Source organism: Borostomias antarcticus (assembly GCF_949987555.1).
Source record: "Borostomias antarcticus genome assembly, chromosome: 24".
In the NCBI taxonomy this organism is placed as follows: domain Eukaryota; kingdom Metazoa; phylum Chordata; class Actinopteri; order Stomiiformes; family Stomiidae; genus Borostomias; species Borostomias antarcticus.
In genome coordinates, this window is record NC_140257.1 from 17085130 (window position 1) to 17112194 (window position 27065).

The following is a 27065-nucleotide window of genomic DNA, read 5'->3' on the forward strand; positions in this document are numbered from 1 at the left end:
GTTTCAAGGGCATACATGGGATATAGATGCAATATCAGGGTTTCAATGCCCATTACAAGAATGAAATGATTATGAAACTATATCTATGCTATGAAATATCTCCATGTTAGACCCCTATATAAACAAATAAAGGCACAAAAAATTAAATAATAATAATCATACAAAAAATACAATTTACAGTAGCAGTTAAATCAATAGGGTCCAGTAAAGGACACAATTATTTTAAAGGAAACTGCATAGTTGTGGTAAACCCTGAGTTGACACTTCCTAAAACTACAACAACACAAAAATAAAATAAAATAAAAGGTTTACATAGTCCGGTCACCCATCGGAGACAATGTACAAACATATGTTCATGCACACACCCCACCCACCCAATACAGAAGAAGAGACACAACATACAAACATCAAGCAAGCCTGCGGGTGGAAATTAGCTGTTTAGCTATAACCTTGTACAGTGCATCTCTCCCTATTCTATAGGGTAAATGTCTACTGTACCTTGTCCCTGTCTTAAAAATAAATAAAATCAATCAAAAATCAATCAATCAAGCAAGCCCGATGTATCTCAGAGTCTGGCCAGAGATGAGCATCACAAGTCAGTCCAGAATATCGGGCAACTGCACCACCACCATAAAGAACACTCCCCATGTTTTCTTAAATCTGTCTAGCGAACCTCTCATCGTACACCTAATTCTTTCTAACTTAATAAAATATAGAATATCTCTGATCCATAGAGAGTAAGAAGGTGGGGTAGAGGATTTCCACTTTAATAGGATTAGGCGCCTTGTTAGAAGCGTTGTATGGGCCACAAAGCCAGCCTTGTACCTGGATAATGATACGGTGGGGAAAGACTCCAAAAAGAGCTGTTAGGGCAGTCGGCTGAGCTCCGTTCCAACACTTTCTGAAATAGTGCTAAAGATTTCTGTCCAATACCTATTAAAGGAGGGGCATGACCAAAGCATATGAATATATGTGTCAGGGACCGAATGACATCTGTCACAAATAGATCCTAGCCAGCCTGGCTTTGGTCAAATGTGCCTGTGTAAGTCTGCCAACCAATAAGTCAGTCGCATCACATTGTTTGCCTGTTGCCTTGAAACAGAATTTTTGAGCACCACAGTTTGATGCACTCATGAGGGCTATTAACTGTTCTTTTGAAAATAGCAAAAGCCCTTAAATGATCTTTGCATAATTTCTCACAGATTAAAATGCAAGTCTAACAAAGCTTGGAGAAGCAGACCAAAACACTGAGTTAGTCATCTTGATTCTTCTTCTTCTTCTTCTTCTTCTTCTTCTTCTTCTTCTTCTTCTTCTTCTTCTTCTTCTTCTTCTTCTTCTTCTTCTTCTTCTTCCTCTTCTTCTTCTTCTTCTTCCTCTTTCTCTTCTGTACTACACTACTACATAGAGAAACCGAGCCTTTGTAATATGGGGAAACAGCACACTGGAATCCAATCTACATTTTAACATCAAGAGCTGATAAAACATGATAATGAATGTGCTTTTGTTTTACGCTTTGTGCTTTGTCATCTGCTGCTTTCAAAACTGAAATGAATGCATAAACTATGTAAATGCTGCTATGTTTATTTCTGAAGGCTGAATTCTCTCTTTCTCTCTCTCTCTCCCTCCCTCCCTCTCTCCTCTCTCTCTGTCTTTCTTTCTCTCTCTCTTCCTCTCTACCTCTCAGAGCAGCTGTAGGGGGTCAGAGAATGGCTCCCAGAGAGCTGGAGACTGTTGCAAGCAACTTGAAATGTGAAGTTTCAGCAGCGCATTATTGTGTAATACCGTAAACGTAATACCGTAAACACAGGGAATGTCACGGTTCTAATACCGTGGACATTTTATACCGTGGTTCACGGTTTTACAGTATACCGTCTCATCCCTACTTGGTTCCACTGTTCTCTGTTCTGAAACCATTCTGAATAAAAGGGTTTGTAGTGTTTTTTTTCTCTGTCTAAGTGAGCTTCGATTTATCTCCTCGTTAAGGAGCAGGAAGTCAGTGCAGGTGCGTTTCTCCAGCTACCCCAAGGTCAGAGACACTCACAAGGCGCTCCACAGAGAGGAACAAAACATCAAAAACACAAGCCATATCCAGAGTCATGTTGGGTTTTCACAAATCAGAAATGAGATGGAAATGTAGCGGTCGATGGCTGATGCAAATGAATCTCCCCGAGTGTCCAACGGGTACTGCTCTGATCTAGTGTCTGGAATATGAATGTTACTACGCCTCTCTGACGGGCAGATAGAGACCTTACCCACCCTGGGCCAGGCTCACTTCTCTCCCCAATAACTTACATATACCTTCTATACCTTCTAATATCTTACATGACTATACCTTCTAATATCTTACATGACTATACCTTCTAATATCTTACATGACTATACCTTCATATATCTTACATGACTTTACCTTCTAATATCTTACATGACTATACCTTCTAATATCTTACATGACTATACCTTCTAATATCTTACATGACTATACCTTCTAATATCTTACATGACTATACCTTCTAATATCTTACATGACTATACCTTCTAATATCTTACATGACTATACCTTCTAATATCTTACATGACTATACCTTCTAATATCTTACATGACTATACCTTCTAATATCTTACATGACTATACCTTCTAATATCTTACATGACTATACCCTCTAATATCTTACATGACTATACCTTCTAATATCTTACATGACTAAACCTTCTAATATCTTACATGACTATACCTTCTAATATCTGACCTGACTATACCTTCTAATATCTTACATGACTATACGTTCTAATATCTTACATGAATATACCTTCTAATATCTTACCTGACTATACCTTCTAATATCTTACATACCTTCTAATATCTTACATGACTATACCTTCTAATATCTTACATGACTATACCTTCTAATATCTTACATGACTAAACCTTCTAATATCTTACATGACTATACCTTCTAATATCTTACCTGACTATACCTTCTAATATCTTACATGACTATACGTTCTAATATCTTACATGAATATACCTTCTAATATCTTACATACCTTCTAATATCTTACATGACTATACCTTCTAATATCTTACATGACTATACCTTCTAATATCTTACATGACTATACCTTCTAATATCTTACATGACTATACCTTCTAATATCTTACATGACTATACCTTCTAATATCTTACATGACTATACCTTCTAATATCTTACAATACATTACTATACCTTCTTATATCTTACATGACTATACCTTCTAATATCTTACATGACTATACCTTCTAATATCTTACATGACTATACCTTCTAATATCTTACATGACTATACCTTCTAATATCGTACATGACTATACCTTCTAATATCGTACATGACTATACCTTCTAATATCTTACATGACTATACCTTCTAATATCTTAAATGACTATACCTTCTAATATCTTACATGACTAAACCTTCTAATATCTTACATGACTATACCTTCTAATATCTTACATGACTATACCTTCTAATATCGTATATGACTATACCTTCTTATATCTTACATGACTATACCTTCTAATATCTTACATGACTATACCTTCTAATATCTTACATGACTATACCTTCTAATATCGTACATGACTATACCTTCTAATATCTTACATGACTATACCTTCTAATATCTTACATGACTATACCTTCTAATATCTTACATGACTACACCTTCTAATATCTTACATGACTATACCTTCTAATATCTTACATGACTATACCTTCTAATATCTTACATGACTATACCTTCTAATATCTTACATGACTACACCTTCTAATATCTGACATGACTATACCTTTTAATATCTTACATGACTATACCTTCTAATATCTTACATGACTATACCTTCTAATATCTTACATAACTATACCTTCTAATATCTTACATGACTACACCTTCTTATATCTTACATGACTATACCTTCTAATATCTTACATGACTATACCTTCTAATATCTTACATGACTATACCTTCTAATATCTTGACTATACCTTCTAATATCTTACATGACTATACCTTCTAATATCTTACATGACTATACCTTCTAATATCTTACATGACTATACTTTCTAATATCTTACATGACTATACCTTCTAATATCTTACATGACTATACCTTCTAATAACTTACATGACTATACCTTCTAATATCTTACATGACTATACCTTCTAATATCTTACATGACTATACCTTCTAATATCTTACATGACTGTACCTTCTAATATCTTACATGACTATACCTTCTAATATCTTACATGACTATACCTTCTAATATCTTACATGACTATACCTTCTAATATCTTACATGACTATACCTTCTAATATCTTACATGACTATACCTTCTAATATCGTACATGACTATACCTTCTAATATCTTACATGACTATACCTTCTAATATCTTACATGACTATACCTTCTAATATCTTACATGACTAAACCTTCTAATATCTTACATGACTTTACCTTCTAATATCGTACATGACTATACCTTCTAATATTTGACATGACTATACCTTCTAATATCTTACATGACTATACCTTCTAATAACTTACATGACTATACCTTCTAATAACTTACATGACTATACCTTCTAATATCTTACATGACTATACCTTCTAATATCTTACATGACTATACCTTCTAATATCTTACATGACTATACCTTCTAATATCTTACATGACTATACCTTCTAATATCTTACATGACTATACCTTCTAATATCTGACATGACTATACCTTCTAATATCTTACAATACATTACTATACCTTCTAATATCTTACATGACTATACCTTCTAATATCTTATGGGGAACTCTCTCGTCATCGAGCTCTGTCAGGTTTTGCTCCACAATGTTCCCTGAGCCTTTTCATAGACCCTTCCCCTGTTCCCCACCCCACTACATACAGTAGTAGAACCCTTCCTCACCCCACTACATAGCAGAACCCTTCCTCACCCCACTACATAGCAGAACCCTTCCTCACCCCACTACATAGCAGAACCCTTCCTCACTCCACTACATAGCAGAACCCTTCCTCACCCACTACATAGTAGAACCCTTCCTCACCCCTCTAGTAGAACCCTTCCTCACCCCACTACATAGTAGAACCCTTCCTCACCCAACTAGTAGAACCCTTCCTCACCCCTGTAGTAGAACCCTTCCCCACCCCACTACATAGCAGAACCCTTCCTCACCCAACTACATAGCAGAACCGTTCCTCACCCCACTACATAGCAGAACCCTTCCTCACCCCACTACATAGCAGAACCGTTCCTCACCCCACTACATAGCAGAACCCTTCCTCACCCCACTACATAGCAGAACCGCTTCTCTAGCCTCTAGATAGCAGAACCGTTCCTCACCCCACTACATAGCAGAACCCTTCCTCACCCCACTACATAGCAGAACCCTTCCTCACCCCACTACATAGCAGAAGCGTTCCTCACCCCACTACATAGCAGAAGCGCTTCTCTAGCCTCTAGATAAAGCCCACACATGGTCAGGGGCACAGTGCCCAGCTGATTATTATCGGGGGTCAACTGCTGACGTCTCATGTCTGAGTCACACGGTCCTCTTTTTCGACCGGGCCTCTCCCTGTCAGGGGGAACATGCGGCGTGGCGAGGGGTTGGGATAGGGGAACGGGGGGCGGTGATTGGGTGACTCGGGAGAGCGGCGCGAGCCGATTGGCTGACTCACCGCGGGTGTTGCTGGACAGACGCTTGCGCTGGCTGGTGGCGGTGCCGTGGGGAAGCAGGGTGTTCTGCTGGTGGTTGCTGTCGATGGGGCTCGTGGCGATGATGTTGTCCTTGTATTTGTTCATTAGGGCCATCTTCGTGTTGTCACTCACACTCACTAATTGAGAGATTAGTGAAACATATTATATATAGATATATATATATATACATATTTATCTATAGTACCTCAGAAGTGTTGACAATTCCTATTAGTACGGAAGACAATTAGTATAGTGAATACTCCATCGCTAGTGGGCCTTAGATGAAATATACATTTATAATACATAATCATAATGTATAATAATAATAATAATAATAATAATAATACATATATAATAATTTGCGGTAGCTTTGGCCAACCATTTCAGTGCTGGTACACTCTATAGCAGTTTGCCTTTCAAACCATAGCATTCTTGTCTAAAGTCCTGAGCCGTCTTCAATCAGTATTCCAGCGATTCTGCTCTGACTCTGGCCAATGATGAAAAAGTGTTTAGGGTGAGAGTGGTAGAAGGGTAGTAGATTCCATTAGGGGAGGTCATCGCATCGTCCCATTGGATGTGAAATGCATGACATTATCCCTCTTAGATAACCTCCTGGGACATTTGTGTTCTCTCAGAAAACACCATGTTTTCTCAGATCCAATCTTGAGGGCTTTTATTTATTTTCTAAAGTATAGCTGCCGCTAATTGAGATTCTGTGGGTTTTGCACATTCCTGCAATCCCACATCATATTTCTCTTGGGGGTTGTTCTCAATTCTAAGGTCAACTCATTACAAATAGGGGATGTTAATTCCAAACAAATTGTTTGGAATGTTTCAATCCCAATAATCTGTTGTTGTAGTTCAACTTGAATCAGTGTGGATTCATGAGCTGAACAGAAGCACTATGTTCTCCCTATGCACATGGCTTTGTCCTTGACATCGTTGCTAAGCATTAAAGGTACCCAACGAAACGTGAATCAAAACAATCAGTTCTTTGTTTATTTTAGAAATTCCTCGATTATTTGGTTCCTTGTAGTCTAATAAACATGTTGAATCACTTGAATGTCTTTCCTACCTGGTAATTTCTTCGCAAAATGATATTTAGCAACAAAGATGTGTGAAACGTCACTATTATGTGCTCCGTGTATTGACGCAATGACGTAGTACGCGATTTTCGGGGACCACCTTCTCAAATTGCTCTAGAGCGCATACTAGTGGTCAAAAACTACATTGGGTACCTTTAAGGCTCTATCAAAAAGCAAGTAATGAGCAGCAAGCTGAGGAATGAAGAGCTTGCTGCTAACCCTAACCCTAACCCTAACCCATGCACTGCACCAACCCACCAGGTGTCAGGTCCATGTTGGCCTTGTCGTTGCAGCCCTGCAGGGAGTCCAGGGTGCGAGTCACCTGGCTGGTGAAGTCCTCGCCGCCATTCATGCACTCCCGCTGCAGGTGGTGTCGCAGGTCGGTGATGTCGTACTCGTAGCCGTCCAGGATGGGCGTCTCGCGGATGCTCAGCGTGCCGCTGGAGTTGTGTCCCTGACCGCGGGAGTTCCTCAGGCTCTCCCGCGCCTGGCCGCCCATCAGCACCGAGGGGATGTAGTGGATCTCGTTGGCGGCTTCGGCGCTGGCGCTCTTCTGGGGCTGCGGTACACGGCGGCGCTTGCACCAGCGCCGGCGTGTGTAGATGATGAGCACCAGGCAGAGGATGGACAGCAGCAGGGCGATCATCCCCCCCTGCCAACACAAACACAAGCATGGATGAGCACGTCACAGCCTGCGCCTGCTGAGTCCCCCCCGACTGAGCACGTTCACAAACCAGCCAGGGACGACCCAGATATCAGCCTGTTTAAAAACCAGCCAGGTCCTAAAGAGATATCAGCCTGTTTAAAAACCAGCCAGGTCCTAAAGAGATATCAGCCTGTTTAAAAACCAGCCAGGCCCTACCCAGATATCAACCTGTTTAAAAACCAGCCAGGTCCTAAAGAGATATCAGCCTGTTTAAAAACCAGCCAGGTCCTAAAGAGATATCAGCCTGTTTAAAAACCAGCCAGACCCGACCCAGATATCAGCCTGTTTAAAAACCAGCCAGACCCGACCCAGATATCAGCCTGTTTAAAAACCAGCCAGGCTCTAAAGAGATATCAGCCTGTTTAAAAACCAGCCAGGCGCTACCGAGATATCAGCCTGTTTAAAAACCAGCCAGGCCCTAAAGAGATATCAGCCTGTTTAAAAACCAGCCAGGCTCTAAAGAGATATCAGCCTGTTTAAAAACCAGCCAGGCGCTAAAGAGATATCAGCCTGTTTAAAAACCAGCCAGGCTCTAAAGAGATATCAGCCTGTTTAAAAACCAGCCAGGCGCTAAAGAGATATCAGCCTGTTTAAAAACCAGCCAAGCCCTAAAGAGATATCAGCCTGTTTAAAAACCAGCCAAGCCCTAAAGAGATATCAGCCTGTTTAAAAACCAGCCAGGTCCTAAAGAGATATCAGCCTGTTTAAAAACCAGCCAGGTCCTAAAGAGATATCAGCCTGTTTAAAAACCAGCCAGGCCCGACCCAGATATCAACCTGTTTAAAAACCAGCCAGGCCCTAAAGAGATATCAGCCTGTTTAAAAACCAGCCAGGCTCTAAAGAGATATCAGCCTGTTTAAAAACCAGCCAGGTCCTAAAGAGATATCAGCCTGTTTAAAAACCAGCCAGGCCCTAAAGAGATATCAGCCTGTTTAAAAACCAGCCAGGCCCTAAAGAGATATCAGCCTGTTTAAAAACCAGCCAGGCCCTAAAGAGATATCAACCTGTTTAAAAACCAGCCAGGCCCTAAAGAGATATCAGCCTGTTTAAAAACCAGCCAGGCCCTAAAGAGATATCAGCCTGTTTAAAAACCAGCCAGGCCCTACCGAGATATCAGCCTGTTTAAAAACACCCTGGTGCATAACAGAAATAATAGAACAAAAAAAAGGCAACTTCAGGAAATAACATGCTGCATTTCCAAGTCATCACAGAAAAGAACACATCGTCCACAGCTGCTCTATGAAGCAGGGTAGGACTTGAACAATAGTGGTGGTGGGGAGGGGGGGATCCTGAATAAATCTCTTAGAAGATGCCATTAGAAGGAGGAGAATGATGGAACAATTAACACAAATATGGAGAGTATTACCAAACAAGTCATTGGAATGGAAGAGTCCCATTTAAACACAGAGAGGCTCACAAAGAGCTTCGCCCGCATTATATGAAACAGCCGAAGTAAAATCAATTAGCATAAATTGTTTGCCTATTTTGCATAGTCAAGAACATTAACTAATGATGCTGGAATAAGGGTCAATTATGCAGCAGATCTGTATGCACAGTGGTCAGAAAGGAGATGGTATAATTTGTATAATACTGATTACATTTTTGTACTTTCAAAGTCACAAAACTACTCCAGATTTAAAGGCATAGTACGCTATTTTGGACTTTTAGCCCTAGTAACGTGAACACATAGAGACTTTAGTTTTACTGATTGCTCAAGTATTGAGCTAGATATATATTTTAGTCCAGCTCATTTCAATGTGCCCTATAAATAAAGGATTATTATTTGTGTGTGTGGGGGGAAATAAACCCATGGTAGTGGAGACACAGGGGAACTAAACCCATGGTAGTGGAGACACAGGGGAACTAAACCCATGGTAGGAGAGATACAGGGGAACTAAACCCATGGTAGGAGAGACACAGGGAAACTAAACCCATGGTAGTGGAGACACAGGGGAACTAAACCCATTGTAGGAGAGATACAGGGGAACTAAACCCATGGTAGGAGAGACACAGAGGAACTAAACCCATGGTAGCAGAGACACAGAGGAACTAAACCCATGGTAGAGACACAGGGGAACTAAACCCATGGTAGAGACACAGGGTAACTAAACCCATGGTAGGAGAGACACAGGGGAACTAAACCCATGGTAGAGACACAGGGGAACTAACCCCATGGTAGGAGAGATACAGGGGAACTAAACCCATGGTAGGAGAGACACAGGGGAACTAAACCCATGGTAGGAGAGACACAGGGGAACTAAACCCATGGTAGGAGAGATACAGGGGAACTAAACCCATGGTAGGAGAGATACAGGGGAACTAACCCCATGGTAGGAGAGACACAGAGGAACTAACCCCATGGTAGGAGAGACACACTGGAACGCATCCTCCCTACCTATGACAGTCAACTGAAAATCAGTTTTTATTGAATTTACCTCACCAAGAAATGTAATTAAAGCCATCAATTCAAATCAGCCCAATGCAGAGCTGGAAGGTAGAAGGTAGGGGGACAGTGTAATGCTGTACATTACAGAGAATCAGAGGGCAGACTAAGTGAGCTGTCCATTCTAATAAAAGCCAATAAAACTAAGCCAAACATCAAAGGATGCCAGTACTTCAGTCTGTAATCCACTTAAGGATGATTCTAGAACAACAGAATCGCCTTAATAACTCATCATTCAGCCATGTCACTTCAACACAATACAGACACATCGACATTAAGGGAGCAGCATGATTTGTGAGCTATTATGCAAAGTGTGTACAGTAAGTCTATGAAAATACTACCTAATAACATCTTTGAGTATTGTATAGAGTATAAAAAGTGACCAAATCCTTTAGGATAGGCTTCTTTGATTTTCATGTTTCTACTTACAATTTAAAAAAAAATAAGGTCAGGCCCTAGTACTGTAAAGTAGGAAAGAAAATTAAATGTGGATACTGTTTCCAAAAGGTTTATTATCCAACACTGATTTGGAAATTGCAAAAATGTTAAAAGTAAAAAATCCCATTACACACACAGCATGAGGTTGTTCAGTGGAAATAGCTTCTAATGGCATGAGATTAAATTGCTGAATTCAATTTAGAACGTTTAATAAAAACTAATATTGCACGAAGGCTGACACTTCGATCATTACGGAAACATTTACATATTTAGCTTCATCCCAAGCTTAACAAAGCTTCATACCCATGTTGATACCTTTATATTTTTCATGCTACGAAACATGTTTTAAGATAGAGACTTAATTTATACCTTGAAATACTCTTTGTCACACTTTATATTCTCCCTCTGACAGCATTTAAAAAAATGGTTGGAAGTCTATGAGAGATGCCGTTAGTCCCTACTGTACATGGTCATTGTTTAAACCAGATACTCCAAATGTGTTGTGTATGTGCAATGTGCTGTGAGTAATATGTGTAATGTGTTTTGTATGTGCAATATGTAGTGGACAACGTGTTGTTTATTAATACCCAACTTTTAGTTTAGGACTGCTTAGTACAATTCAACCAAATACTTAAATACGTTGAGCAAGTCCCCACATGCTCATCAGAACTGTTTGTAGTTCTCTAGACCTTTTTCACAGAGCCTCCTTCAAAAGATGCATCCAACTCCCAGAACATCCTTTATGTGGAATAGTAGAAATTGCAATTCCTTTCTTTTTCTATTAAGGCCTGGACATTTTCTATAGCTGCATCTCTCAGTAACCCAATGATCAGAGCACCCTGGAGGCAACTTAGAGAAACAGTGCAGACATTACAGCAGAGAGAATGTGCTTTTATAGAAGTACGCCTGCAGAAGAATCAAGTCTCAAGACTCCAAAACTCAATATTACTATATTGAGTTACTATATTACTAATAACCTCCCTTCCTTCCTGGCGGATGTGTGATCCACTAAGATTGTGTGTCATTATTAAGATCTGTTTTAAATCTTTTATACTCATCTTATTTTATGAAACCTGTCCCAGATGTGGAGTGCAGACTTGGGCTTGCATTAATGACTGGGTCATGTCTGCTTCGGATTTGGACCTTATCTGATCTGTCTGACATTTAGGAAGTGAACGACAACGGCAGGAGGAGATGGTGCTTCCTCTCAAGGGTGTGAGCGCTCATAAAACAAAGTATTATCAGACACTCAGAACACAAGTGCAGTCTTCAGAGGAAATGCCCAGGGGGGAAGAGGCTGGAGTTGCAAAGCATGCTGGGAGCTGGTTGAGGCCATAGCACTTCCTGACCACTTTCCTTTGTTATATTGTGTGTGTGTGTGTGTGTGTGTGTGTGTGTGTGTGTGTGTGTGTGTGTGGAATGTCTGGCTTCTATCATGTCTGGCTTCCATCATGTCTGGCTTCTACAGAACATGTCAGCAGTATATGCCATACGTTTTTACCTCATCTTGTCCAATCCTGTGCTTTCTGTTTTGACTTAGACATACATAACCTGATCTCCTGATTGTGTTGGCATCCAATGTCTTAATGTCATGCTGTCAAGTTTCCTCAGAAGACCAATCCCCTTAATTCCCTTATGAGAGTATTAACCCTGCGTCTGTTGCAGCTCAGAGGAGCACCAGTGTGTTTATTAGCAGGTACAACAGCTCAAGGTGTGACGTTCGGATGGATAACAATACGATACAGAGGCTGAAATGTCTGTGTTAAGTCTGGCTTTATTACTTCAGATAGACAGACAGACACGGGGGAACATTCTGAGACTTTAAGACCATGGAAACAAGGGCCAATTAAGGCATGCCACTGACAACCCAGGTCTGTGGAGCACCAGGGAGAGTTATACTTCGCTCTTATCAAACCTAAATCCCCTCTTGAATCGGTCAATCAACCTCATGTACTCCACAGCCTCTTAAAGGATAATCATAGGCGTCTAACATCAGTGCTGCTTTAGAAGGCTGTGATTTCTTCATTGCTTCAAGAGGTCTGAATTCATTATGTTTGGCTGATGGCACATCATTCCTATACCAGGGATTGCCCTATACTCTGTCGCTCGGTGAGTGCCTCTGTGCTTTGTTGACCCTTGCACTATAGCCTCTGACCAGCAGTGGGCGATAGCGAGCGCTGTGATTGCTGGGCGTGACGCCCGTGGCGGAGACGCAGCAGACGAGAAGCCAGTTCGGTCAATGCAATAATACATCACAAATCTGTCCAGAGAATATCGTATGGCCCATTTCCAGCGCAGCAATAAGTATCTACTCCATTCTACTCAGTTAATACCAGACTGATCTAGGAAAAGCAGTTTTGTGTTCATATGTGTGGTATTTATTCGTTTGGGAGAATCCCGCGGCCGCAGTGAAACAAGGAAGTGATTTGGCATCAAGGCATGGATTCGCAGATGTTTAAGCTTAATCTGTCAAGGGAAAAAAAATCCAGCGGATATCTTTAATTTAATCGTTATTATAAGATTGATTGATCTAGGAAAGCAGTTTTGTGTTGGTTTGTGTGATCTGCAGTGCTCTGAACTCCTCATAGCTCATCATGACGAAGGAAAAAAGCCTCTACATTTCTTCACGCTGGCGTTGCTATGATGACCAGTTACATTTAGGGAGATAGTGGCTGATTGATTGACCTAGGAAAGCACATGTGTGTTTTGGGGATGGGGATGATGGTGGAGGTCTTGAAGCAGGCTGGAACATGGCATGTCTCTAGTGAGGTGTTGAAGATGTCAGTGTACACCAGGGATAGCTGATCAGAACAGTAATTCAGCATGGAGGACATTTTGGTCAAAGGCTCATGATATCCTTCGTTTTGGCTAGCATGTATATCCCCCCCACGCTGCGGTGCAAGAGGTACTGTGCATGCTCGCTGACCAGATCCGCCATTTTATCACTGCCTTGCTGAACCTGTACTTGGCCTCTTTGAAATGGTACTTATATGTACTTTCTCTTTCTCTTTCTCCAGCCTAAACTTCCCGAGTCTGGCTGTGAACCAGGGCTTGTCGTTGCCCATTATAGTGGATCACGGTTACCGTAATCAACCGCTTGTTTGGATCAAAAAGCTTGGGAAAGACTCATTCCTACCGTTCCCTACTGTATACAAATGCTATTTAAATAATTCACTTAATCAAGTAATCCGCTTACAGTGTTCATTTTGGAACTTTTCATACATGACAATATATGGAAAACATGTAAAACTATGATACATTTCCATGATTCCATTTCCATTCCCTCTGGCTAGTGCTGTGTAGCCTGGCTCCAGGCCCTTTTCAAAATGCAAAGTTAAATGAAAGAGTCATTCAGAGAGAGTCAGGCTATACAGTAGGTGCTGCGTGCACTGAAATCATGACCGGAAAAATAATTTCATTCATTACAATTTCATTTTCTCTCAATGAAAAACTTGTCTCCTCACCAAACTGTGAAACTTTCTTGAACGCACACCTGTGGTTGATCACCTCCTGCTGCTCTGTCTGGTCACTAATGCCCCCAAGAGCCCTTGGCTCAGCAGCTGGGAGAGAACGTTTCCATAAGCTGGTCTGAGCGATTTATAAAGAGAGGGAATGTTTCTGTGTTTCTGCACGGGGAGGAGGCCAATGTAAAATCCAGTTATAATAATCATCGGCTAATAGTGATCAATTTCACCTGGACAGACGTGATCGCTATAAGCGTTTCCCACTGTAATATAGCGCTAGGGCTGCACAATTAATCGTGAATTAATCGAAATCGCGATTATGACCTCCGTGATTAACTAATCGCAAAAGGCCGCAATTAATGTGATTAATAATTTTGCTTTGAATTAATTGTGCTAGGACTACATGGACGAATCACAGGCGCTAATGCTGTCTGACCAATCACATGCGTTTCCGCTGAGTGGTTACGAAAAAGATGATGTCGCTCAAGCCCAGCAGGTCATATGCAAACTGTGCAGAGCTAAAGCTATTACTTTGAAATATTAATCACAATAATTAATTGCAATTACGATTTTGAAGCAAATAAACACAATTATTATCTTTTGTCATAATCGTGCAGCCCTATATAGCGCATTTCATATACAGAGGCAACACAATGCGCTTTACTCTCCTTGCAATTTTAGTGTTGTAAATTATAAAAGGAAAAAGAAAAACTTAGCCTAATATCTAACCCCCCAAAACCTGGTCTTGGGGCAGGTGATTCAGTACACAGACGTGTTTGATCAAGCGGAGATGATGTCATTGTGAGAAGTAGACTATGTCTTCTAGAATAAAACATGACATTAAACTGAATTGGTACTATATAGGCCTACATCTTTATTGTCCCAGAGAGGTGATTGTTGTGCATAAAGGCCATCAGCCATAAGCCAGGCTGGACCTGGTCTAGTTTTACTATAATGGCAGATATGGACCGATCAGGGACCAGTGCCCACATGAGCTTAGCTGCCTAGCCACCAGAGGGCGCTGCGGGCAAGAGAAACAGCCATATCCCGACGTGGAAAGGTCACAGAGAGACAGGGTTTGGACCGGCAGAAAGCTCTTTGATTTGGACTGGCAGAAAGCTCTTTGATTTGGACTGGCAGGAAGCTCTTTGATTTGGACTGGCAGAAAGCTCTTTGATTTGATCTGACGGAAAGCTCTTTGATTTGGACTGGTGGAAAGCTCTTTGATTTGGACTGGCAGAAAGCTCTTTGATTTGGACTGACAGAAAGCTCTTTGATTTGGACTGGCGAAAAGCTCTTTGATTTGGACTTACAGAAAGCTCTTTGATTTGGACTGGCGAAAAGCTCTTTGATTTAAGACTGGCAGAAAGCTCTTTGATTTGGACTGGCAAAAAGCTCTTTGATTTGGACTGGCAGAAAGCTCTTTGATTTGGACTTACAGAAAGCTCTTTGATTTGGACTGGCAGAAAGCTCTTTGATTTAGACTGGCAGAAAGCTCTTTGATTTGGACTGGCAAAAAGCTCTTTGATTTGGACTGGCAGAAAGCTCTTTGATTTGGACTGGCAGACAGCTCTTTGATTTAGACTGGCAGAAAGCTCTTTGATTTGGACTGGCAAAAAGCTCTTTGATTTGGACTGGCAGAAAGCTCTTTGATTTGGACTGGCAGACAGCTCTTTGACGTTATGAACGCAGCAATCCAAACATGCCCTGCTCACACACACATGCATGCACAGAGCCATAGATAGACAGACAGACAGACAGACAGACAGACAGACAGACAGACAGACAGACAGACAGACAGACAGACAGACAGACAGACAGATAGATAGATAGATAGATAGATAGATAGATAGATAGATAGATAGATAGATAGATAGATAGATAGATAGATAGATAGATAGATAGATAGATAACCACGACTGGTCCACAGGCACTTTGAACTAGTTGTACTTAATTCTCCTTTTATGCTTCCCCATCATCACAGGTCATTACATCATCATGATGTAATGCACACACAGGTACACTTCTCTCTTGAAGATGGCCTCCATAGGTGGTGGCCCCTCTGGGCCCTGTGAGGGATGAGGACGTGTTTACACTGACTCACTCACCTGGGGTGAAACACTCGGTACACCAGGTGACTCATCCATTATAGATGTTCACGCAGGGCAGCGAGAGAAGGCAGGAGACCAGGGTCACCTTGTGAAAGCTGGAGCGCACAAATAACCTTCAACACGATTCCACAAAGACGGATGTCTACATTGCCTTTTAACACAGCATGGGTATTTTTATGTACCTGGATAGGGATTTATCTAGCCTGGCTTCCTGAATGTGAATTTTTAAATTTTCGAAAAATTCGATTTAGGCTCTCGTGATTTGTCGGTTGGAATTCTGAGAGTGTCGGGCAAGGATTTATCCCTAGAATGACAATCTTTTCATCACAAACAAATCATTCAGTCAAATCTACAGTAGCTTGGTAAAGCTGCTGCTGGGATAGGCAAGGCAGGAGAGAAATATCCATTCTGGCGGCAGAGTGGGGTTCGGTGCAGTTCATTAGACTTGACTCACCATGGGATCGAGCCCCAGACACGGCTGGCCTTGTTTCATGTGGACAAGGATGGACTCTGTTCAACCGAGAGCCTTAAACTGTCTTGTTGCAGGTTTGGCGGCCCGGCTATGAACTGGACCTCACAGACGCACAGAGACCTGGGGGTGTGGGCCACAACCCTCCTGGAGGACAACTACTGAATATGGCTCAGTGACAATGTATGGCTTAGAGAGACTTGAGTGAGGGGGAAGAGAGAGAGAGAGGGAGAGGGGGAGAGAGAGAGAGAGAGAGAGAGAGAGAGAGAGAGAGAGAGAAAGAGAGAGAGAGAAAGAGAGAGAGAAAGAAAGAAAGAAAGAAAGAAAGAAAGAAAGAAAGAAAGAAAGAAAGAAAGAAAGAAAGAAAGAAAGAAAGAAAGAAAGACAATAATAGGTGACTATGTGGAGCTGGTGTCCCAGGGACCGCTGTGTCCACCAGGAACTGACGAAGGGGCACGACTCTGGACTGATAGAGCGGCCCTCCGACCGGGCGGCAGGCTGCAGGGGGCCAGGCAGGCGGGGCAGGTGGGCGGGGCAGGTGGGAGGAGCCGGCGACCGTGGAGACAGCGGCCATCTGCTGCTCGGTCTGTCCTATCCGCACACTAATCCCTCTCCTTCCACACCTCCACAGGAGAGCTCTGTGACCGTTATCACCAAGAAGCTTTTTAGGATACGGTGAGAAGAGAGAGAGAGACAGAGAGAGGGAGAGGAGAGAGAGACAGAGAGAGAGGAGAGAGAGAGAGAGGGAGAGGAGAGAGAGAGACAGAGAGAGAGAGAGAGGAGAGAGAGATAGAGAGAGAGAGAGGAGAGAGAGAGACAGAGAGAGAGAGAGAGTGGTGTGGGCTGAGGGGGATGGGGCATTTCGATACGGTGGATAATATCTGACAGGAAAATCGAAGCAAGGTTGAAAATGGCATATCACCTACACATGTTAAAGAGAACAGAAAGATGGCCTATCTTCAGCGTTCTGGTCTCAAGTTTGCAAATGGATGCCCAGCATGCAAACACAACCCAAGGTCAGCCTGCTATTTGATATTCAGTTAGGGGGAGGTACGGAAGGAGTGCTACTCTCAACAAAATGGGCCAAGCTCCTGCCAGGATCTCTGCTGACTAATCATTTGTGTATAACTTGTAATCTGTATTATGTATATATATATATATATATATATATATATATATATATATATATTATAGATAATACAGATTACAAGTTATACATAAATGATATATATATACACACATATATATATATACATATATATATATATATATATATATATATATATATATATATATCATCCATCAAGGAGAGGCTGTACATCTTTGGACTGATAAAGGGCAACTTGAATCAAAGTGAGGTGTGTTGCTGCATACAAAACAACCGTCTACTAGAGAGATATGGCACAAGAGCCCTCATGGATATTGGCATGGCTTGGCACGGCTTGGCACGGCTTGGCACGGCTTGGCACAGCTTGGCACGGCGTGGGGGAAGCCGTTAGGCACGACGTGAAGCAGCGTCCTGTCAACCCCTTAGGCATGCCAGTATTCCTGATATACCATGTTACTACGTATATACATCGTCAGGATTCACAAAATAAAGACACAAATCTTGAAATGAAATGTTTTAACTGGATGGCATAGGGGTGTCCTTCCGCTGAATTACTTTGGTTACTAAGCAACAGTTTCACTCAATTCATGTGGAACTATTTTGTGCACTGAGTGCTAAACGTTAAAGAACGCTAGAATGATGAAACGCATGATGTTATCAAACTACACAAAACAAGACTGTATGTGATACTATACAGTCACTTAATATGAAGATTTTATTTTCCACAGTAGTGTAGAAATCATGCGTGTGCTATGCTGAGATAGTGAACGAACAAAAACCAAGTACAGACCATTGCGGTCAGTACAGGTGGCCTACAGAGACTACAGAGACTAATGTGTGCAGAGCAAACTTCTTCCCCTCTCCACACCCCGGTGTGTAACAGGACTGTAACAGTACCATGACAGAGACCTCCCACCCCTGGTGTGTAACAGAACCGTAACAGAACCGTAACAGTACCATGACAGAGACCTCCCGACCCTGGTGTGTAACAGAACCGTAACAGAACCGTAACAGTACCATGACAGAGATCTCCCCCCCCTGGTGTGTAACAGGACTGTAACAGAACCGGACCCCCCCCCCCCCCCCCTGGTGTGTAACAGGACTGTAACAGAACCGTAACAGAACAGTAACAGAACCGTAACAGAAGCGTAACAGAACCGTAACAGAACCGTAACAGAACCGTAACAGTACCATGACAGAGACCTCCCCCCCTGGTGTGTAACAGGACTGTAACAGAACCGGACCCCCCCCCCCCCCCCCTGGTGTGTAACAGGACTGTAACAGAACCGTAACAGAACAGTAACAGAACCGTAACAGAAGCGTAACAGAACCGTAACAGAACCGTAACAGAACCGTAACAGTACCATGACAGAGACCTCCCCCCCTGGTGTGTAACAGGACTGTAACAGAACCGGACCCCCCCCCCCCCCCCCTGGTGTGTAACAGAACTGTAACAGAACCGTAACAGAACCGTAACAGAAGCGTAACAGAAGCGTAACAGAACCGTAACAGAACCGTAACAGAACCGTAACAGTACCATGACAGAGACCTCCCCCCCTGGTGTGTAACAGGACTGTAACAGAACCATAACAGAACCGTAACAGAAGCGTAACAGAAGCGTAACCGTACCATGACAGAGATGTGCAGGATGCGCAGCTCCTCCTCGGCGGTGTCGCTGGCCGGGTCCTCGGTGGCGGACATGCCCGGCAGGTTGACCCGGCCGTCCTGGTGGTGGATGTGGAAGAGAAGCGTCCCGTTCTCCAGCCACTGCTGCCTCCAGCGCACCAGCGGGATGTCCTCCGAGCTCCCCGCGATCTCTGACGGACACAACAGAGCAACAACAACACTGAACAAGACTTTCTCCAGGGAGTGCTTTTGTTTTTGCCATGAGCGAAGAGAAGTGTTGTTGGGGGCGTGACGTTGATTGTAATCAAATGTGACCTGTTCTTGACCTTGAGAAAGCAGAGGAAGGGTCTGAAAACGGGGAAGACGAGCCGCATTGACCACCATGTGGGTGCTACTGTACAACAAGGCACAGCTTTGCAGAAACCCTGTTTTTTGCAACGACCATAACATAATTCCAAGCCACTTAATTTACTTAGGCTAATAACTAGGACCTAATATGTATTACCTTTACCTACAGAATGCGCACAGCGGAACATCCCATTCCTAATTGCGTCTTAGCGCTGGTGCGCTTAATTGTGTGGATATAAGATAGTTTCATCTGACACTAACCAAAGCCATGCCGCAGTGGCGTGGGGCTTCCCAGTAAATAAGATTTAGTGGCTTACAGTAGCTTTAAACCGATGCAAATTATCTGAAAAAAACAGTGACAGGGCAGTTTTTACAGCGCACCCCCCCACCCCCACCCCCAGGCCTGGTTCAGCATGAGAGCTTTATTAATGAGGCGGCGCCTCCCTACGCGCGCCCACCAACCGGCTCCAGAATGGATCAAAGTAATCTGATTACCGCACACTATTAGTGAGCCCCCTCTCCAGGCTCCACGCTCACTGAGACCACCATTTTAGTTTTCTAAGTGTTTTAAAGGGAAACCACATCGTTCTTAAACATGCCGGCTCTCGCTATCGGATTAAAGTTTGCATGAGTTACACGGCATAATGAACAAGAATAAGCCAGCACATTTAATTAGTGGGCAAATAGCTTAGCCTAATTCTGATTTATATATATATATACTGGATACTGTATACTGTATATATATATATATATATATATATATATATACAGCCATTTTTTTCTGCCACTGCAGTGTGATTATAATAATAATCATCATATGCCAGGTAACACAAGTTGCTTCGGATTCGATTTTCTTTGAACTTTGAAATAATAGATAATTATCAAGTGAACATAGAGATCCTTGAGCTAGCAAACCTGGCTCATTTCAGGATCATGAATCTAAGGTGAAAGTCAGGAAGGTTGTCGGAAGCGCTTTATAGTAACCATCCGTAATAAGCGTTAGTTAATAGGTAATAAGGACCTTATAAATCCTTATAACATGCTTATAAGATATGATGATGTGTTAATAAGACTATATTAATGTTTAATAATAGCATAATAAACACGTTTATTTTTATATTATAAGACATTTATAAGCACTTATAAGAAGCTTGTTAACTGTTTATAGACTGCTATTATGCACTTATTATGCATTTATTAGTAGTTAATTATGCACATATTATGCAATTTTGCAGTAGTGGATCTAAAGCGAGACAATGCATTATTATAAATATAATAAATCCTTTATTATGCACTTATTAACAGTATGATTCACACAGCTCCCCCATCTGGAATGATAACTACATACGTCAAGGTTGATACAATGTGAATAAAACATTACATGCTAAAGCAATATTTTAGTGGTCTAACAATAAACATGTTTATTATGCTATTATTAAACACTTTTACAGTATAGTCTTATTTACACATTATAATGTCTTATAAGCATGTTATAATGATTTATAAGGTCCTTATTACCTATTAACTAACGTTTATAATCTATCAATAAGCGTGCTTATTATGCTATTATTAAACATTAATATAGTCTTATTAACACATAATAATGTCTTATAAGCATGTTATAATGATTTATAAGGTCCTTATTACCTATTAACTAACGCTTATTACGGATGGTGACTATAAAGCTCTTCCAGGGTGTCTTTCTAGACGTCCCCTAACAGCTGCTGTTCTGAGCCCTTCCTCGGTGACAGATCAGCGAAGCCACGCGGGGTTTGTGATGGTGTGATCATCCTACATCACATGGTTGGGACATGCTGACAAGAGGATGTCATTATCCCAACCAGCAGTTTTGATAGGGGTAACTGGTCTCCTCATATTAGGCCTTCAGCTCCTTCCTTGAACAAACTAAATTCTACTTTATTACATGTCAATAAGAATCAGTCAGAATACAATATTATATACAATACAATATTTTATACAATATTATATTATAAACCTTCGTTGGTTTCTAGTGTCATACAGTCATACTACACTCTGTCACAGTCATACTACACTCTGTCACAGTCATACTACACTCTGTCACAGTCATACTACACTCTGTCACAGTCATACTACACTCTGTCACAGTCATACTACACTCTGTCACAGTCATACTACACTGTCACAGTCATACTACACTCTGTCACAGTCATACTACACTGTCACAGTCATACTACACTCTGTCACAGTCATACTACACTCTGTCACAGTCATACTACATATGCAAACTAAGTGCCGCTTTTAGAGTGAAAACTGAAAAATCACATGCAATCAGGGGTAATAGGAGCGCGATGGTTAAGAGATATCCCTCTCCACTCTGTGGCTGTTTCAGAAAGGCTTGCTGCCCAGCGGGGGGGGGGGGGGGCACCGTGGAGAGGGCCAGCGTTTGTCCTGACTCTAAACAGCGCAGGACTGCTGGAAATGCAACTCTATTCCACTCACATCCCCCTGCAGTGGCAGGAGCTGCCTCCCGGGTAAACCGCCAGAGAACTCAAATGAAGTCCTTCTGGGAAAATCAGTTTTTTATCTCCCAATATTGGGAAGTCAGGGGACGTATTCAACTTGAAATTGCAAACTGTACAGCCTTCCTTAAGCTGTAAATATGAGATGAATCCTTAATGTCCTTATCTTCCCTGAGCCCATATATCAAAGCCCTTCAAAATACGCTATGAGGAAGTTGTTTCTGTGAATGAGCCAGTTTGCACCTCAGACAACCCATACGCTAGAGTAGTTAGTAACAGGAGTTACTTTTTAATTAGACTAACAATGTGCTTTACTACAGGTAAACAAGATGATAAACACGGTAAACAGGGAGGTTACGCCAACACTATTGAACCAAGCTGAGATACAACTACAGATCTAAGCATGTTGGTTTCTCGGGAGGTGAATGCCCTCAGTGGCATGTGAATAGAGACAAGAGAGAAAAAGAGACTTTGATCAACAGAAGAGCAGTTGAAACATTCCCCTGGAGAAGGAACACAGAGCTCATTTCAAGGTGTGTGTCTTTTGACTGCCAATTTTCCACACAAATACGAATAAGAAACGGAGCAATCAATCAAAGTCAGTCTTATTCTAACAAGCTATCTAACACCTAGCACATTAAAATTGATTATTTCTTAGAGCCTTGAAGCCATGTTTAATATTTCATGTTTGATGATTAGGTATACAGATTAGGCGGGCGCTCTGGGCAGCTTCAAGGTGAGTGGATCTCGGTCCGCAGGATGAGTCCATGTCTTGGAGGATGGTGTGAACCACACGCAGACCCCCTGATCTGTGATTCAGTATTGACTTCACCGTCTAAGAGTTTGTGAACGTGAAAGCGGATGGCTTGATAGCTTACACACGAACACAAGCTCGTATTTGAAATGGAACAACATGCCACAGGGTTGTTGTTTGGATAATATCATCGGGGAAGAGGGGGTTATAATTCATATTTACTAGTTATTAACAGACACAGACTTGGATAAACACTACCAGTGTAAATACAAACACATTCTACATTGACAACAGATTACAGAAGAAAAAAAAACTGATTTAGGAGAACTACATTAGGGGTAATATGTGAGATAAAAAAGATTATGTATGCATACAAGGGATGCAGCCAAATACTAATGCAGTGTTTGGAACAGCACAGATAATGCAATTGAAACATATTTTTTCTACCTGAAATTTCTCGTTATTATCCAGAGGGGGGGAAGGAAGTGGTTCAAAAGAGCAATCACCTCTGATCTTAAACAGCTGTGCTTCAGCGTGAGGCTCTACCCGTGATTTGCATAAACTAGTCTACTTGGTTCCTCTGACCTCCGCTATGAACAAACACCTGTCACACGGGCTGGAGCCACGCCGCAACATTAGCATATCCAGGCCTCAGTCGTCCGTACTTCAAATCAACATCATTGTGGATAGCCCCCCGTTCAAAACACCCATTCTGTTTGCAACATAGTTTGATTTCACTTCTCATTTCATTTAGGCTACGACACATTATTGAAAGGTGGTGGTAACAGGCTTAGGTTCATCTACCCCGAAGTCGCTCGTCATTATTCGGGAGAGGGAAAAAAGCCATGATTGTCTGTAGGCTAGATCAGAAAAACATATCTACAAAACGATATTGCAACATGGACTTTGATCTCACTAACTAGCCGTTTCAATTACTGCACCTTATTGGGAAGTGATTGCTATTCTGTGGTCGCCCGCACCGAATTGACAGGCCGAGCTGTTCTCTCTCTCTCTGTTCTCTCTCTCTCTGCTCTCTCTCTCTCTGCTCTCACATCCAGTTTTCCTGAGTAGACGTGAGCTGCCTGGTGAGCTAAAAGCCTGGTGTGAATTTCTTTCACTGCACCCCCCACCCCCCAACCTGTACACATCAAAACTAAGCTTATAGACCCTGGAGTTTGTAGCTGTATGTTCATTTCCTCAGTGGAGATATTGAGAAAAGCAACGTTATGCCTTATAGTAGTGGTAGTAGTGATCCCTTGGGAGTAGTGAGCCTAATCTGCACCACTGCTCGCACGCCCATAGAGGGAGAAGCAATACTACTCATTGACTCATTGCTGCAGCCTCGTCTGGCAAATTAGATGAGCCGACCTTGTTCTCAAACTCCTTGTTCTCCGTCTGGTTGTAATTTAATTATTACGAACATAGCCTATCTACAGTCTCTGTAAAATTGTGTTTTTTTGTGCATTTAAAAAAAATAAAAAATCATTAACTAAATTAAGAATTAAATTGACTTATTGAGTTGAATTGGATAATTTTTGTAAGACAACAAAAAGACGTGTTATACATTGAAATCTTGCAGTTCAAAATGAGACTAGATGTAAGCTACAGTATTGTAACTGTGTCCTGCTCAGCATTGTGAATGGCGTGTGTGCTTATGAATAAGATGATGAGATAATTTAATTGCACACAGTCTGGAATATCACACTAGTTCAAGAGTGGCCCATACAAACAGTAGAGAATAGCATCCCACAAGTTTAGTTTGTCTAATGTCTCAACCCCAATCAAATGCATGTCAACCTCCACAAAGACAGCAAACTGAGTGCAATAAGCATGTGACAAATATACAACCGATGTTCTACCTTGCGACGAATAACAACTAATGCTAGTTTTCCAGCAGCTCTTAGCCCTCCCTTAAACCTGCGCAGGCTTGTCGTGGGGAGATGGAATAATAGAAGCGAGCACTGCAAAATGGCACTGCATATTATCCTGTCTTTTACTGAGGCCATGAATGAAAGCTACAGTGGACATATAGCCTATATTTCCCAGAATTCCAGACCATCCCAGGATACAGTCTATTCCTCCCTAGAGGAACAAAGCCATGACCTAGACAGGAAACACAGGGCGGATCTCAGCGCATCACTTCCTCCACCATAGACTTGCTGAAGATCTAATTCCACCGATAGCTCCAGCCTGGGACTACTGAATTCACATAAATCCCTCCTACTGCATTTATTGTTTATTAATAATCACATAGCATACAGAAAAACATTATCGTGTGCCTAACTGAAACCTGGTAACAGCCTAGAGTCTACCCTCAATGAGGCCAGTCCATCTGGTTACAGGTATATTGAAACTAAAGAACTTTCACCCATTCACATGCCCATTCACACACCAATGGCGGCAGCTGCCATGCAAGGTGTTAGCCTGCTTATTGGGAGTCATTTGAATTTGAGATCATTGGTATCAGTGGTAGGAGGGCCATTTCCAGCTCAGCTTGGTGTATTTTGGCTGGTGTAATCTTTAGGCTGTGGGGGTCTAGCCAAAATACACCAAGCTGAGCTCAAAATGGCCCTCCTACCACTGATACCAATGATCTCAAAAGTGAAAAGCGCTATATAAGTGCAGTCCAATGATTGACCATATTATCCTCGAGGAATTCAACATTCATGACGACTCTCCATCAGGTCATTATATTGCAGATTTTCTGAACATACTTGACCTGACTGTTTCCATTAACAACCTTCCGGTGAAAGGTGATTAAGTTTGGTGTTTTCTAACAACACGGCTGTCACAATGGACCCATCAAAATGCAGGTGGTTCGCTTCTCTTGCTCTGCTCCCTGGTTCACCCCTGAACTGAGAAAAATGAGATCTGCTGCATAATGAGGTCTGTGCATAGCAGAGCGGCGTCTCAGAAACTCAGAACTTGGATGGCTCACCACCCACAAGATGGGCTTTCGTGAGCAACAAAGGGCCAGCTCCATCGTCCTTGAATGCCTCCAAAACTCTAGCGGTCTCCCCAGCAAACACACAACGTCAGGGAGACGTTCAGATCGTGTCTTAATAACGTCCGTCGGTCCAGAACCCCGTTTGTACGTCTGCTGGACCCCTCAATATTCCAACGTCTGGCTTGGACCCCTCTAAGACATCTGTGGACGTGCAAAATGGGTTCAATATTTGAACGTAAAAAAAAAACATTCATTCTGGCTCCTAATTGGATGTCTTTGGACATCCGAAAAAGACAGGAAAGACATCTAAAAGACGTCTTTTAGACGTGTCTTTGCTCAGTGGGTCTGTGAGGAAGCCCTGAACTGGTTCGGCTCCTCTCTGTCAAACAGGACAGAGTATGTCTCACTAGGGGCGTCCAGGACTCAGACGTGCACGGTCACCTGCGGCCTCACAAGGTCCAACACTCTCCCATAACCCACCTCACCATCGCAGGCCAAACCATTACTCTCTCCTTCTCAATCACCAACCCCAGTGTCAAGTTTGATCCCTCCCTGGCTCTCAACACCCACATCAAACATTTCTATAACACATCATTCTGCCATCTTAAAAACATCTCCAAACTCCATCCCACCCTGTCTGATGCTGAGAGGTTTGCCCCTGCCTTTGGCTCCTCAAGGCTAGACTACTGCAATGCACTGTTCATTGGGATCCCTGGCAAAACGCTTCAGTACCTCCAGACCTGCTGCCAGGATCCTGGTGAGAGAGCGGGGATACCCATGCCTCTCTTTGCCCTGGCTCCCTGTCTCCTCCAGGATTGAATTCAAAACCCTTCTCCTGACTTTCAAATGCACCCATGGTAATGCACCTCCCTACCTTAAAGAACTCCTCACTCCACTAAACCCCTCCTGCAGTCTTCGATCTGGAAACAGCCTGCTTCGTCAAACCCCCAGGACTAAGCTCTGCTCTATGGGAGACCAATGCCCTCCCTGACAATCTGAGGGCACCACCGACTCTGGCTTCCTTTAACACTGGTCTAAAGACCTACTTATTTAGAAAAGCTTTCTGTAGATAGATAAATCTTTATTTTTGTGTCACTCCTTAACAAACATTTCCATCACATTAGTACAAAAGTGCAATAATAAAAAGTTAAGGACCACTCACAATGAGTTGTGAGACACAATATAGTTACAAATCAAAATAGAATAGAGCGTACATAATAGTACTACACGCATACAATAGAAAAGCTTTTTGTATGATAATGTCAAAATATTTCAGACCGTTTCATGGAACGTTCATAATCAACACCGTCAAGCT

At 42.2% G+C, this 27065-nt stretch overlaps 1 protein-coding gene across 1 annotated transcript in view; it reads right to left on the reverse strand.

Moving 5' to 3' along the window:
* astn1 (astrotactin 1) overlaps nucleotides 1-27065 on the reverse strand; it is a gene marked incomplete at both ends in the record, with an annotated part of 224595 nt that overhangs the window by 167360 nt on the left and 30170 nt on the right. The window contains 3 exons of the mRNA XM_084458037.1: nucleotides 5732-5887; nucleotides 7094-7487; nucleotides 19204-19391. Of these exons, the coding sequence (XP_084314163.1) occupies nucleotides 5732-5887; nucleotides 7094-7487; nucleotides 19204-19391 (738 nt within the window). The remainder of the gene's footprint in view (nucleotides 1-5731; nucleotides 5888-7093; nucleotides 7488-19203; nucleotides 19392-27065) is intronic.